The sequence below is a fragment of the Hylobates moloch genome, unplaced genomic scaffold (assembly GCF_009828535.3).
Source record: "Hylobates moloch isolate HMO894 unplaced genomic scaffold, HMol_V3 SCAFFOLD_13, whole genome shotgun sequence".
Classification (NCBI taxonomy): Eukaryota; Metazoa; Chordata; class Mammalia; order Primates; family Hylobatidae; genus Hylobates; species Hylobates moloch.
In genome coordinates, this window is record NW_026652288.1 from 81902539 (window position 1) to 81915394 (window position 12856).

Below are 12856 nucleotides of genomic sequence, written 5' to 3' on the forward strand. Positions count from 1 at the left end.
CATTCTCATAGCCAGTGGCCAGCATTGAGTGTGTTACTTGGACAAAAGCAAAGTTTAAACTGGCTTAGAATCTGAACTATTTTATTTTCTTTCCTGGCTTCCAGGGATAATCCAGGTCAGTGATTCCCCACCTTTTCAGAGTTTTAACACCCAACTGGCATCATTGTTTAATTCCTCGGAGTATACACATCCATTTAAAAAATGTGCTGTATATTTAAACATATATATGTAAATATATCTTTGTAAGGAAAGAATTAAAATCCATTTTGTTTGGAAAATATAAGAACTCATCTTTAGATTACCTGAGGGATCCTGGGGTCTTATAAACCTAAAGTTGGGAATCACTGATGCATACTCTGCTTAAAACCTGGATGAATTTCAGGTCTCAGGCAGACCAGCAACTTCAAGAAAGAATTTTCTTATTAGGAGGAAAACGTTTCACATTTTCTTTCTCCCTTTCCTCAATTGTAAATCTTGTTCCATTCAGTCATGTACAAACTTGAAAGTTCTGGATTCAGTTCAGTTTTCATGTAAATGTCCTTAGAACAGATTCCCTGATCAAAGTGCTCCAGGTGGGGGCACAAGGACAGGGGAACATTCTCTGGCTGCCAGTCTGTCCTTGAATCCACAAAGACGCTGAAAGTACTAAAGATCTGACATCTTTTTGTTTGTCAGCAACAGTTATTACTTACACAGGAGACAAGGCAAAACAAAAACCTAAGTCAGTGTACCCACCCTCAAGGAATTAAGGGACTAGTAATGGGATAGGATATCATCAAAGAAACTACCAAAGAACAGTTTTTTTTAAGAGTTCGTATCTTAGAGATGGGTTCTCGTCTAAAACTTTGATTTCGTCAGTTATTTATAACTTTAAATGCATCACTATCCTCTCCTCCAAATTGAGCCTGCAAGAGCCTAAAATAACAGTTTAGGACTTAGAGCACTCACCTGAGATCTGAGTTTTGGAACTCAGAGATTGTGTGACTCAAAAGAGAGAAGGAAGGGAAGGAGAGGGAGAAGAATTTCATTATTAATTTAACTACCATTTACTGGGCCCCTGAGGTTTTATTGCTAACCATAATAGAGCAATAACAACTGTTTACTGAGTGCTTCCTATAAAACTGGGTAGTTTAGTAGGTGATTTACATATTCTCCCAATTATTTATCATACCTGTCTATTCTTGGAACATGAAATTAGTTGTTGATATTCAACAGCTAGCACCAGACCACATGTGACAAACAGCCGAGGTAGGATTTAGATACATCTCAGGGGAAGCTGAGCTGCCTTTTGCCAGGGGTAAGGCACTGTGCTGTTTGTTGGGCTCTTGCTGTTTCCTAGGGAAGAGTCGGCCCTGGCATGTTTTCGAAGTGGGAGACACGATCCAACTCCTCTTCCTGGTTGCTTCCCCCAACTTGTAGTTCCACTGTCCCTCTAGATATGTCTACCCTAATGCTCCAAGAGACCCACTGTGGCATCACTTGTAGCTCTTGGAATCCTGAAAAGCATTCTTTTCTCCAGAGTTCTTTACTTCCCTTCCCATTATTAAAAACCCGCTTTCTCAGTGAAGCAGATCTCAGCATGCTTTTTAAGAGGAAAGCAAATAATGAAACTTACCTCTGCTAACGTATGAAGGGTGAATAGCCTCCAGTCATCTATCCAGAGGATCACATTTTTTCCCCATTTTTTAAAAAGAGGAATCTTAATGTCACTGATGGCTTTCTAATCTTCAGTAGTTTTAAAAAATTAAAAAGCTGTATGTGGGGGGTTACAAAAAGAAAGGCTTGACCGTGCTCCACCAGACCTCCAGCAGTGCCTGTGTTTCTCAGCTGCCTTGTTCTCACTCTGTGCTTGAATTCAAAGTCCCTCTTCAAAGTCCTATCCCCAGAGGAAGTAGCGTGCCATGAGGGTATAAAAAGGGAGAGGTGGTGGTGGTGGTGGTAGGCAGGTTTGGCTATTTGTGGAGTATGATTTATTCAGTGGAGACTCTCTCTGCAGTTGAGATATGTCAAAGTTAGTGTATGATGATGATTGACCAAGGAATGCAGGAACCATCAGCTTTATCCCCCTGAGTGGGGAGCACAGGACTATCATAGACACTGTATGTGAGCCAGGTGGGTAGCTCGTAAGTTTTGTCTGTGAACAACTTTCTCTAATCTCATGTTACTATTTTTTTTAGGCACCAATTGACAATGGTTCAAAAATCACCAACTACCTGTTAGAGTGGGATGAGGTAAGTTTATTTTCATATTCACCCATCTAAAACACCATTTCAAAAACAAAATTACTGAACAAATGCCATCTTATTCTTTTATAAGACATGCTAAACACAGAAAAAAGGAATGCTAGTAGAGAAATTTAAATCAATAGTTATTGACTATGGAAAATGAAGTTAGATTGAAGTAGTATTATGAGTTGTGTATTGAAATATATGTACCTGGCTTATTTGCAAGCACTACTGCTGAAAGAAAAAAGTGAAGTCTTATCTATTTTGGATCTCCAGTGTCTAGCCAGCCAATAATTTGTATTAAAAATTGACTGCTTTGTCATCTTGACTGCTTAGATGATTTTGATAAGGTAAAACACACTGCCGCTTGGAAAGCATAATTTGCTTTTCCTTTTTGAATGCCATGTATGTACTTTGATGTTGCACTGTTGAGTGGCCTCTGTGAGAGCAGAGCAGTGCAAAGAAGTCACATTCTGCCCATGTGCGAGCGCCCTGTGGATTAGAACGTCCTGTATCAGGTGCCTTCCTTGTGTTCATGTCACCAGAGGCCCTTGGAAGGTTATCTACGGTGGGGTGTCCTTGTCCTCAAAGCCACTGTGTGCCGACTGGTGGACCCAGTGCACTTCTGGCCTAGCTAACTCTACACACAGAATCTCAGGCAGTAAACACTTGACCTAGAAGCCTTTCATTTCTAAAAAGCAACTTTAGGCCGGGTGCGATGACTCAACGCCTGTAATCTCAGCACTTTGGGAGGCTGAGGTGGGTGGATCACGAGGTCAGAGATCAAGACCATCCTGGCTAACACGGTGAAACCCCATCTCTACTAAAAATACAAAAAAAAAAAAAAAATTAGCCAGGCATGGTGGCGGGTGCCTGTAGTCCCAGCTACTTGGGAGGCTGAGGCAGGAGAATGGCATGAACCCAGGAGGCAGAGCTTGCAGTGAGCCAAGTTTGTGCCACTGCACTCCAGCCTGGGCGACAGAGCAAGACTCCATCTCAAAAAAAAAAGCAACTGTACTTTTTATTCCTGTAGATCTTAATTGTATTTATTCATTTGCCCCCACTTTATGCTTTCTCTGGTTGAGAAATTGGCTAAGGATTTTAAGAATAAGAAATGTGGAATTTGGGGAGAAATGCAAGTTAGCTAGCCTTTGTGACTTAAATTTGGAGAGATTGAAAGATTTAGAACTTAGACTTAGGCAAAAAGTGACTTGGCAAGTGTGGAAAAATATTTTAACAAAATGTAAAATGGAAACTGGATGGAATTCCCATGATGAAATTTCGATGTGAAAGAGGGGTCCGTCATCACTTTCTGCAGAAGCATATTTTCCCATCTGGGTTGCATCTGAACAGCTAGAGTTCCAAGTTACCAAAAACAACCGTCTGTTGTTCTTAGGATCGTTTCGAATAGCTTGTACATGCAAGTTGGTGAAATCTCAGCCTTAACCCGTACATTCTACAGATTAGGTGGATTTCATTTTAAGGTGGTTTAATTAGAAAGTGAAACCACCTCTCCAGCCATTAGAGGTTTTTACAGTCAGTCAGGAATGTTGGAAAGGAACTCCGATGACCTGTGAGCATATAGTAACATCTTCCCATCTCTCCCTCTTTGTAAGGACAGGTGACCGTTTAATGAAAGTCTCTTTTTATATGTTGATTTGTTGCACTCACCTTGGTTTTTCTCATGTCTTGAGGTTCACCGGTACAGAAAAGGCATTTTTTTTTTTCCAGATATCTTCTTAGGGCACTGTGTGTGTATGTGCGTGCGTATGAATCCTGTGTTTTTTTTTACTGCTTCTCTGCCTAGGACCGTGAGTTCCTAAGTTAAGGAAGGCCAAAAAAGTTGAATACATACCTCAGTGGGAAACCTCCAAAGAAAACTTGGGTGCTGCAGGAAATGGTAATGGTGGCTCAGTTGCTCATCCGTTCCCTTAGAATTTAAAATGAGAGTGTCGTAGCTGATGATGCTGACAGGAAGGATGCCACAGCCTCTGCTGAAATGGGACAGGCCACGTCTGATGACTTTTTATGTTCAGCATGGTCCATGACAGGCTAGCGGTCAAAAAATGTAAAATGGCTGAGTTTTGCCCTCTACCTTTCTCCTACTTGATCTCCTTCCAACTTTTCCTCTCACTTTTCTTAATTCTCTGCCCTCTTCTTTCCTCTTTTTCTCTCCCACCTTCAAATTCCTGCTGGTATCAGCTCTGTTGAGCTTTGCTGAAGATTCCGGGTTAATCGACTCTCATCCACCATGGATCTTTTGCCAACACGGGAATCCTTTTACATTCTGTGGCTTGATGTCCACTTTCTAGACATCTCCTGCCCCCTCAATTCTAAGGAGCTCCCTTGCCTTTGGGTGCAACGAGCTTTCTGGCAGGAGAGGATAATTGAAAGAACACCAAGATTAGGCAATACGGGTTCTGTTCTGAGTTTTATGCTGGGCAGCTTGACCTCTCTGGTCCTTAGTTTTTTCCATCTGTGAAATGGCGAATAGATTAGTTCACCAGTTTGTGTGCATTTACATAATCTGTTATGTTCTCACAAAACAGATTATTTAGGATTGTCTCTTCTGACAAGAGAATATTTGGAATCATTTTCACTGTTGTTTGGCCTGTTCATTAATTATTTCAGCATTTATGGAGCGTGCTCCTCAGTAGTCCACATTGCACATTGTCCTATGAGAGATCTGTGACATAGTAAAGATAACTGTGATAGCTGTGATAGCTGACAAAGCAAACGTATGGCTATCCTCTTGTTGTGCTTTTAAACAGACACAAATAAAACACATGTTGCCATATGCTTCTCAAATTGTTCTGTCCAGTAGCTTCTTTGTTTTGTATTATACCCCTCTCATTTCCCATCCCCTTATAAAGATGAAAAAATGGTGCTATCGGGTTTCCTGGCAATGAGAATTCAAGCAGTAGTGACAAGTTCATTCCTGCCTGTCCTGTCATTTCAGAAGTGAAGTTTCTGACAGAACAGTCTGGCAGTCTGTGTTTCTAAATTTAGAGCTAAGTTGAGGATCAGTAGCACTCTTGAGAGTAGCTCACTTGGGTTGGTCTTTGGGTCCTACATTCCTGTGCTATGCAGGCCTTAGCTTCAAGAAGGAAACAGGAGAACAGCATCTGGTCTGCAGGAAGTGTGAACTCATAAGGCTCTGGCCATCCCTCTGAATCCTTCTGCTGGTAGTTTCTACAGCCAGGTGCATCTCTGTGGTAAGGGACTGTTTCCAGACTCTGCCTTAATAGAAGGCAGTGAAGCAGGAGAATGGGAAGTGGATGTTTTGCTGGAATCACCCTTTCCCCACCCTTCCCCTCTCAAAGAGGCACAGCCCTCCCCTCCTGTCCTTTTCAAGGATATCTGCTCCAGCCACACACCCATAAACCTGTCTGCCATCCTGGGGGCTGAAGAAACAAACTTAGATTGCAGAAAGTTTTTGAGGTGCACAGAGACACAAATCACTGCCTGGGGGTGAGACAGTGCTGCTCAGAGTCTTGAAGAAGGTTGTGTTCAGGCATAGCACTCTTCCCTATCTCTGCTCTGGCACCTGGTCTGAGAATCATGCCTTTGAGGTGAGGTTGCCTCATCTCCATACATGCAACCACTAATGTCCAGGTATCCCCTGCAGCCCCATATTTTTATTACAGTATAACAGCATGGATTAGAGTTCCAGAATACTTTAGTCTTTTGTTGTTTGTAATCACCTTTGCAATAAAATGATTAGAGTAAATTTTTGAAAGTGTTGGTTAAGCAAGAAGACAGGGCATCAAGCCCAGCTTTCAAGCCTCTTAAAAAAAGACTTTCATGGAAAAAGAGCAGCAGCCTTTATTTCTGCTGAGATTAGGAATGCTGTGCTGAGTTGACCTTCTTGGGAAGATCCACCTTAATCAGCAGCTAACTATATGCTGGGCTCTGAAGTACAAGGGCAGGTGGAACCCTAATGGGCAGCAGAAAACAGAAACGTGTTATAGTACAGGGGAAATCTGATACACCGTCTCTCCTCTCTTAAATTCATTGTCATTAATTTGACATCACTGTAGCATAGAATTCACTTGGAAATTACTCATTAATAGTTCTATACTAGGGTTAACTGCCTGTTATTTCTCCATTAATAACTAACTAGACAACATCTTAATTTTTAAATCAGTACAAGAAGTTACTATGACTATGAAATGGTAATTAGCAGCTAAAAATGGAATTTACAGCCGGGCGCGGTGGCTCACGCCTGTAATCCTAGCACTTCGGGAGGCCGAGGCGGGTGGATTGCCTGAGCTCCGGAGTTCGAGACCAGCCTGGGCAACACGGTGACACCTCATCTCTACTAAAATACAAAAAATTAGCCGGGCGTGACAGTGGGTGCCTATAGTCCCAGCTACTCGGGAGGCTGAAGCAGGAGAATTGCTAGAACCCGGGAAGCAGAGGTTGCAGTGAGCCGAGATCGCACCACTGCACTCCAGCCTGGGCGACAGAGCAAGACTCGTCTCTGAAAAGAAGAAAAAGGAATTTACAAGTGTCAATGGCTTTTCAGCTGTGGCATTCAGTTTCGATTTTCACCTGAAACAGGTCAGTTTTTATTACTTGAGAAGGTGTGGCCATTCCTTGCCAAGTTCCCTTGTGGTGACTCGTGAGCTTTAGTGTTTAGAGCCATGGGGTTTAATAACTGACCCCACATTTTTGTAGATTTTTAGCTGCTTACCTCCTTCAGGAGACACCCCATTATGAGCAGAAAGGCAGAAGGTCATTTTCAAGTTTTTTTCACTTGAACGTTAGATGAGTCACATCACATTTTTATTTCACAGTGTCCCTGCCCCTGTGTTTACACTTTAATCTGCAAGCACTTGTCATTGTGATGGGTAGCAGAAAGCAGACCAGAAGCTCCTAAAAAGGAGCTTGTTTAACAGCAAAACAATGGCTAGATGCTAGATTTTTCAAGGTATAGGTTCTTTCCACAATGGAGAGTCAGTGAGAGGGGGAAGGCGGACATCATACTTGAGATACTATACTCATTGGCCACACCCACACTAATCTTTTTTGGGCACCCTTCCAAGCTACAGTGACCCTGCATTGCTTCTCCTCTTCTTCTTCTTCTTTCTTCTTTCTTCTTCTTCTTCTTCTTTTTTTTTTTTTTGAGATGGAGTTTTACTCTTGTTGCCCAGGCTGGAGTGCAACGGCACAATCTCAGCTCACTGCAACCTCTGTCTCTCAGGTTCAAGCGATTCCCCTGCCTCAGCCACCCGAGCAGCTGAGATTACATGCGCCTGCCACCACGCCCGGCTAATTTTTATGTTTTTAGTAGAGACGGGGTTTCACCATGTTGGCCAGGCTGGTCTCCAACTCCTGACCTCAGGTGATCCACCCAGCTCGGTTTCCCAAAGTGCTGGGGTTACAGGTATGAGCCACCATGCCCAGCCCTCCTGCCTCTTTTCTTGATGACATATTACTATCTAGCGGAGGTGGGAGTTTTTCTCTAGAAGAAGCTGTGGGAGAAGGATTGAGGATATAGAGGGCTCTAGGTTAGGGAAGGGCTTTTAGGAAAAAAAAAAAACTAGGAACCTCTGGGTTGAGTCATTCATAAACGTCTGCCCAGTCTGTTTTAACATTCCTAAACAGATCGTGGTCTGGCCTTATTCTTGAAAACTTGAGTAAAGGAGTGAATTTTAATGGGCAAATAATAACTTTTTATTTTAGAAAAAATTAGTTCCATAAAGAAAGTATTTATGCAAAGTTGGCTTATTTTAAGTTCTGCCTTAAGATATTGTTTTAATTTGAGCCATACAGAATGCTAACTGGTTCTGCTGCAACTGTCAGAACAAATACAAGTCTCCTAAGATCTTGCTATGAATACGTGGCATGGATTCATATTGATGATATGTATCAATGATATGATGTTTATCTAAAGAAACCTGAATTAATCGTCTCAGCTTTGTCTCTGTCTTCGTCCATTTTGTGCTGCTGTAACAGAATACCTGAGACTGGTTACTTTATAAAGAACAGAGATTTATTTCTTACAGTTCTGGAGGCTGGGAAGTTCAAGGTCAAGGACTTGTATCTGGCGAGGGCCTTCTTTCTGTGTCCTCCCACAGTAGAAGACAGGAGGGCAGGACAGCACAAGTGTGAGAGAGGGAAGGGGACCACACTCGTCTTTTTATCAAGAATCCACTCCTGTGATGACAAACTCACTCCTGTCAAAATGGCAATGCATTCGTAAGGATAGAGCCCTTGTGACCTAATCACCTTTTCAAGAAAAAAAATAAAATGACCACCTCTCAACATGTTGCATTGGGGATTAATTTTCTTTTTCTTTTTTTCTTTTTTTCTTTTTTTTTTTTTTTTTTTTTTTTTTTTTTGAGACAGAGTCTTGCTCTGTCACCCAGGCTGGAGTGCAGTGGCACGATCTCGGCTCACTGCAACCTCTGCCTCCCAGGTTCACGCCTTTCTTCTGCCTCAGCCTCCCAAGTAACTGGGACTACAGGCGCCTGCCACCACGTCCAGCTAATTTTTTGTATTTTTAGTAGAGACGGGGTTTCACCGTGTTAGCCAAGATGGTCTCGATCTGACCTCGTGATCCGCCCGCCTCGGCCTCCCAAAGTGCTGGGATTACAGGCGTGAGCCACCACACCCAGCCGGGGATTAATTTTCTAACACATATACATGGGGGACACATTCAAACCATAACAGTTTCTAGTTACTCATGGTACCCCAAGCAGGTAATTTAATTCCTTAGCCTCGGCCTTTCCACTAGAAAAACAGTGTCAGTTATCTCACAGGTACGTTAAGATTGAATGATACAAGTTGGGCAACAGCCGATTCAGTGTAGCGATTGTTCCATATTGTTGGTATAAGTTTACCTAAGCAGATGCTAATATCTGAGATAGGGAAAGTCAATAATTAGAACGATCGTGTATAAGGAATATGACATTCTTCTGTCAGGAACTTAAACAAGAGCCCTGAGGTTTATGTCACTTGTTTGAACTAAATAAAAACTGATGTTAGTGCTATCGATGGATGTTAATTTGCTATTAGCCTAACTTCTGGACATGACATGCAGGGCACAGAATAACCAGAAAAAGCGCTTTGTGGGAATGTGACTACTGGAGTTCTCAAAAACCTTCCTCACTTGTGACCCAGCTAGCCCAAAAGGAAGTTCACATCTGGATACACAGAATAACCAGAAAAAGAGCTTTGTGGGAATGTGACTACTGGAGTTCCCAAAAACCTTCCTTACTCATGACTCAGCTAGCCCAAAAGGAAGTTCACATCTGGTTTCCCTGGTGACTAATGAGCCAACACAGCTGTAAAACACAGTGGACTAAGAGTGAAACAAATGCCACAGAAATCAGGGGAAGCATAATTAAAAGTTGAGAGAGGAGAAAAGGCCAGCAGCAGGTAGAACCCATGCCCCTGGGGAGCCATTAGCAGGTCAGGCCAGGCCAGGCCAGGCAGGCCCAGCAGTCCTGTCACAGAAACCTCCTGAAGCAGGTGGCCAGCCCCAGATTGCAGCTTCTTGGACTTCTGTATCATTCAGAAGGAGGCTTGTTTAGGGATTGAATTGGCCCCGTAGAAGATAATCAGAAGATAAGAGAGTAATTAATCAGACTCCTGCTTAGCTCAAGTGTTGAATAGTTCATGTGGATGATCTCTCATAATCCTTTTGAGTGAATTTGCACAAACCTTTTCTGGTTAGATAGCAACTGTTCTGAGAATGAAGAGAATGGAGCAGCCACAAGCACACTAATTTACTAGGTCCCACAGCATGGATGAAGAGAGCTCCCTGAGAATTTGCTTGACTCCAGCTCTGTAAGGTGCCACACTGCCTTAGGGTGGACGGTGTGTTGGTTGGTTCCATGACAAAAACCAGGAAGGTCAGCTTTCATTCCCCTGCCCAGGCCCACATGCACTTTGGTCATTCTTGGCAACTGTGGGGATTGGAAAGTGGGGTTCTAGGTTCATTTTGGCTCTGTCCATCAGAGACCATCTTTCACATGAGTGTCCGCTGCCATGTCTTACGGTTGTTTCAGAAAGCCAAGAGAATTGCTGCCCCACTATAGCTGCTATTGAAGGAAACTAAGCCAGGAAGGACTGAATAACTCAGAGGCATCTTTTAGGTGCCACTTCATGATTAAAAGGAGCCCCCTCTTTTAGGGACCTCAGTCTCAGACATCCACACACCTGTAGCAGATTCTCTGCCTTCTCTCTTTTACCATTTCTCGCATGTGTACATGATGAGGTTGTGTGTTTGGGAAGCAAACTTGATGTGGAGCTTCTTGCTGAGGCTAAATTATAAATCTCCTCTTGGTTCCTGACACCCGATTTGTCAACTCGCCTTTGTCGTGGCTCCTCATTGTGAGCTGGAAGAAGACTGCCTTGGGCCTTCACTAGGTGAATGGACCAACCCCATCCATCCCTTGGTTTGTTTGTAAATTGTACTAACAGCCTGTTCTGAATTAGGCCCTCAGCTCCCTTCCTCCCCCTTCCCTGAGACAGTCTTAACACATCGATCCTCTCAAAGCATTTGACAACAGATGAACCTCAATATTTGGAGAAATATATAGGAAAATTTTCTTTGTGTGTTTGTTTAAACCAGAAGACCTAGTGATCATCCTTAGCTATTTCAGGCAGCCAAGCCTCCCCTCTTACAGAAAAACTAGTGTGCTGAGGGATAAAATGCCTCCCTGTTTATTTGGTAACATGGAACCACAAATCATCCCACCCACTTTTCTTACCTTTGAAACATCCTCTGTGCCAGAGTGGCGCAATAAAATGAAAGAGGCGTCCCTGGGGGAAGAGTGGGGTTTGGCACGAGGAACTTCTGAGTCCACCCAAATGCAGAGTGTCCCTCCCTCCCTGTTAGGAGCCTCTTATATATGGTTATGCTGAACACATACGTGCTCTTTTATTTCTGAAGCCAACATTTATCTTTGATGTTGCCTAGGATCAGCCGGTGCTGGAACAGCTTCTAAATATAGACACTCTAGCAGACTAAATCTTAGAGCCTGGCCGTAGTTCAGTTGGCCAGTGCAACTTTATTTTTTATGTATCATTGCCATTTCTGACGGGTTGAACTATACTATTAACAGAGAATGGCCAGCCCGGAATCCTTCAGCCCATGTCTGGATTCAGCAGCCATGGGCCACAAGCACATGACAACTGATAACCAACTTCATGGAACTTATTTAGCAGACAGTTACCAAACCTGGTAAGAGCAGCATAGGAAGGCAGCAGGCATGGCTGTGGAAGAATCTGAAAGAGGCCAGGCGCAGTAGCTGACGCCTGTAATCCCGGCACTTTGGGAGGCCGAGGCAGGTGGATCACCTGAGGTCAGGAGTTCGAGACCAGCCTGACCAACATGGTGACACCCTGTCTCTACTAAAAATACAAAAATTAGCCAGGCATGGTGGCGCACACCCGTAATCCCAGTTGCTTGGGAGGCTGAGGCAGGAGAATTGCTTGAACCTGGGAGGCGGAGGTTGCAGTGAGCCGAGATCGTTCCACTGCACTCCAGCCTGGGTGACAGGGTGAGACTGACTCAAAAAAAAAAAAAAAAAAAAAAAATCTGGAAGAGAAGGAGGACAGTGGAAAGATACCACATATCAAGAAAACATCAGGAGGAGTAAGTCACAAGACCAAAGGGAGAAAGTTCACCATGAATTCCAGCATCCTTGTGTTGGCCATTCTTAATCTTGTGCCAGGAATGAAGTAGTTATAAAGAGGAACAGGAAGTATCGTTTCCAATCTATTAATTTAAAAGCAGTTGAAAATATCAGCCAACTTCATCTATTAGTGCCAGTAGTGTTGGAAATACCCACTTCTAGTGTTGTTAGTGCCAGGGCAATTAGAAATGTTAGCCAGAGCAGCCACAGCCCCCGCAGTCTACAGAATTACACTGGCAGGAAAACACTGTAGCCTGAATTAATTGGGGTGTGTGTGAGTTACATGTATAGAATGGGCCATGGGTTGTGTTCCTTAATGGGAAGCCAGCCCATTTCGAGGATTCATCTTCCCGAGTGCTGAGTACTGAGGAAAGCTTTATGAGGATACTAAGTTAGTAAAGAAGAAAAATTAAAAAGTTCTTTTGTTGTTGTTTTCAGTCTTTCAACTACACACTTTTACAAATCAACACAACAAATCTATTTTTAAACATACTCTAAATATTAGTTGCATTTTACAATCTTAATCAAATACTTTTTATATACTTAGCTGCCAGTTTTCAAGTAGGTAGACCATCTGTAAATTTGTTTCTCCACTGGAACTCTTATATGTTTGTAAACAGATACCCAGAGAGAGAGGTGGAACGCTGGTTACATGAGGAAGTCGTTTGAAATGTTATTTTATTTGTTGACTCCTGTGGTTTTAGGCTATGTCATACCTAAACTGTCCCCTAGAGACCATTGCATGTCTGGATTTAAAAATCTCCCAAGAGTTGTCTAAGTTTGGGATAGCATTATTAAAAGTCTTATTTCAATCTCAAATGTGATTCTGTAAGATGAAGTAACTGCATAGCCATTGATTGGCAATTTTGGTGGATCTTTATCGTCTAGGAGTCTGGTTCTATTTTTAGCTTATACAAAAATAACTTTTAAAATTATTCAGAGAGGTCCTTAATTTGGTGGATGGCTTTGAAAAAAAAGGCA

The 12856-nt window shown here is 42.8% G+C and overlaps 1 protein-coding gene across 1 annotated transcript in view; it reads left to right on the top strand.

The window, feature by feature from the left end:
- Window positions 1–12856, top strand: part of FNDC3B (fibronectin type III domain containing 3B) — a 178920-nt gene that overhangs the window by 82195 nt on the left and 83869 nt on the right. Inside the window, exon 8 of the mRNA XM_032174003.2 lies at window positions 2178–2231. Within this exon, the coding sequence (XP_032029894.1) occupies window positions 2178–2231 (54 nt within the window). The remainder of the gene's footprint in view (window positions 1–2177; window positions 2232–12856) is intronic.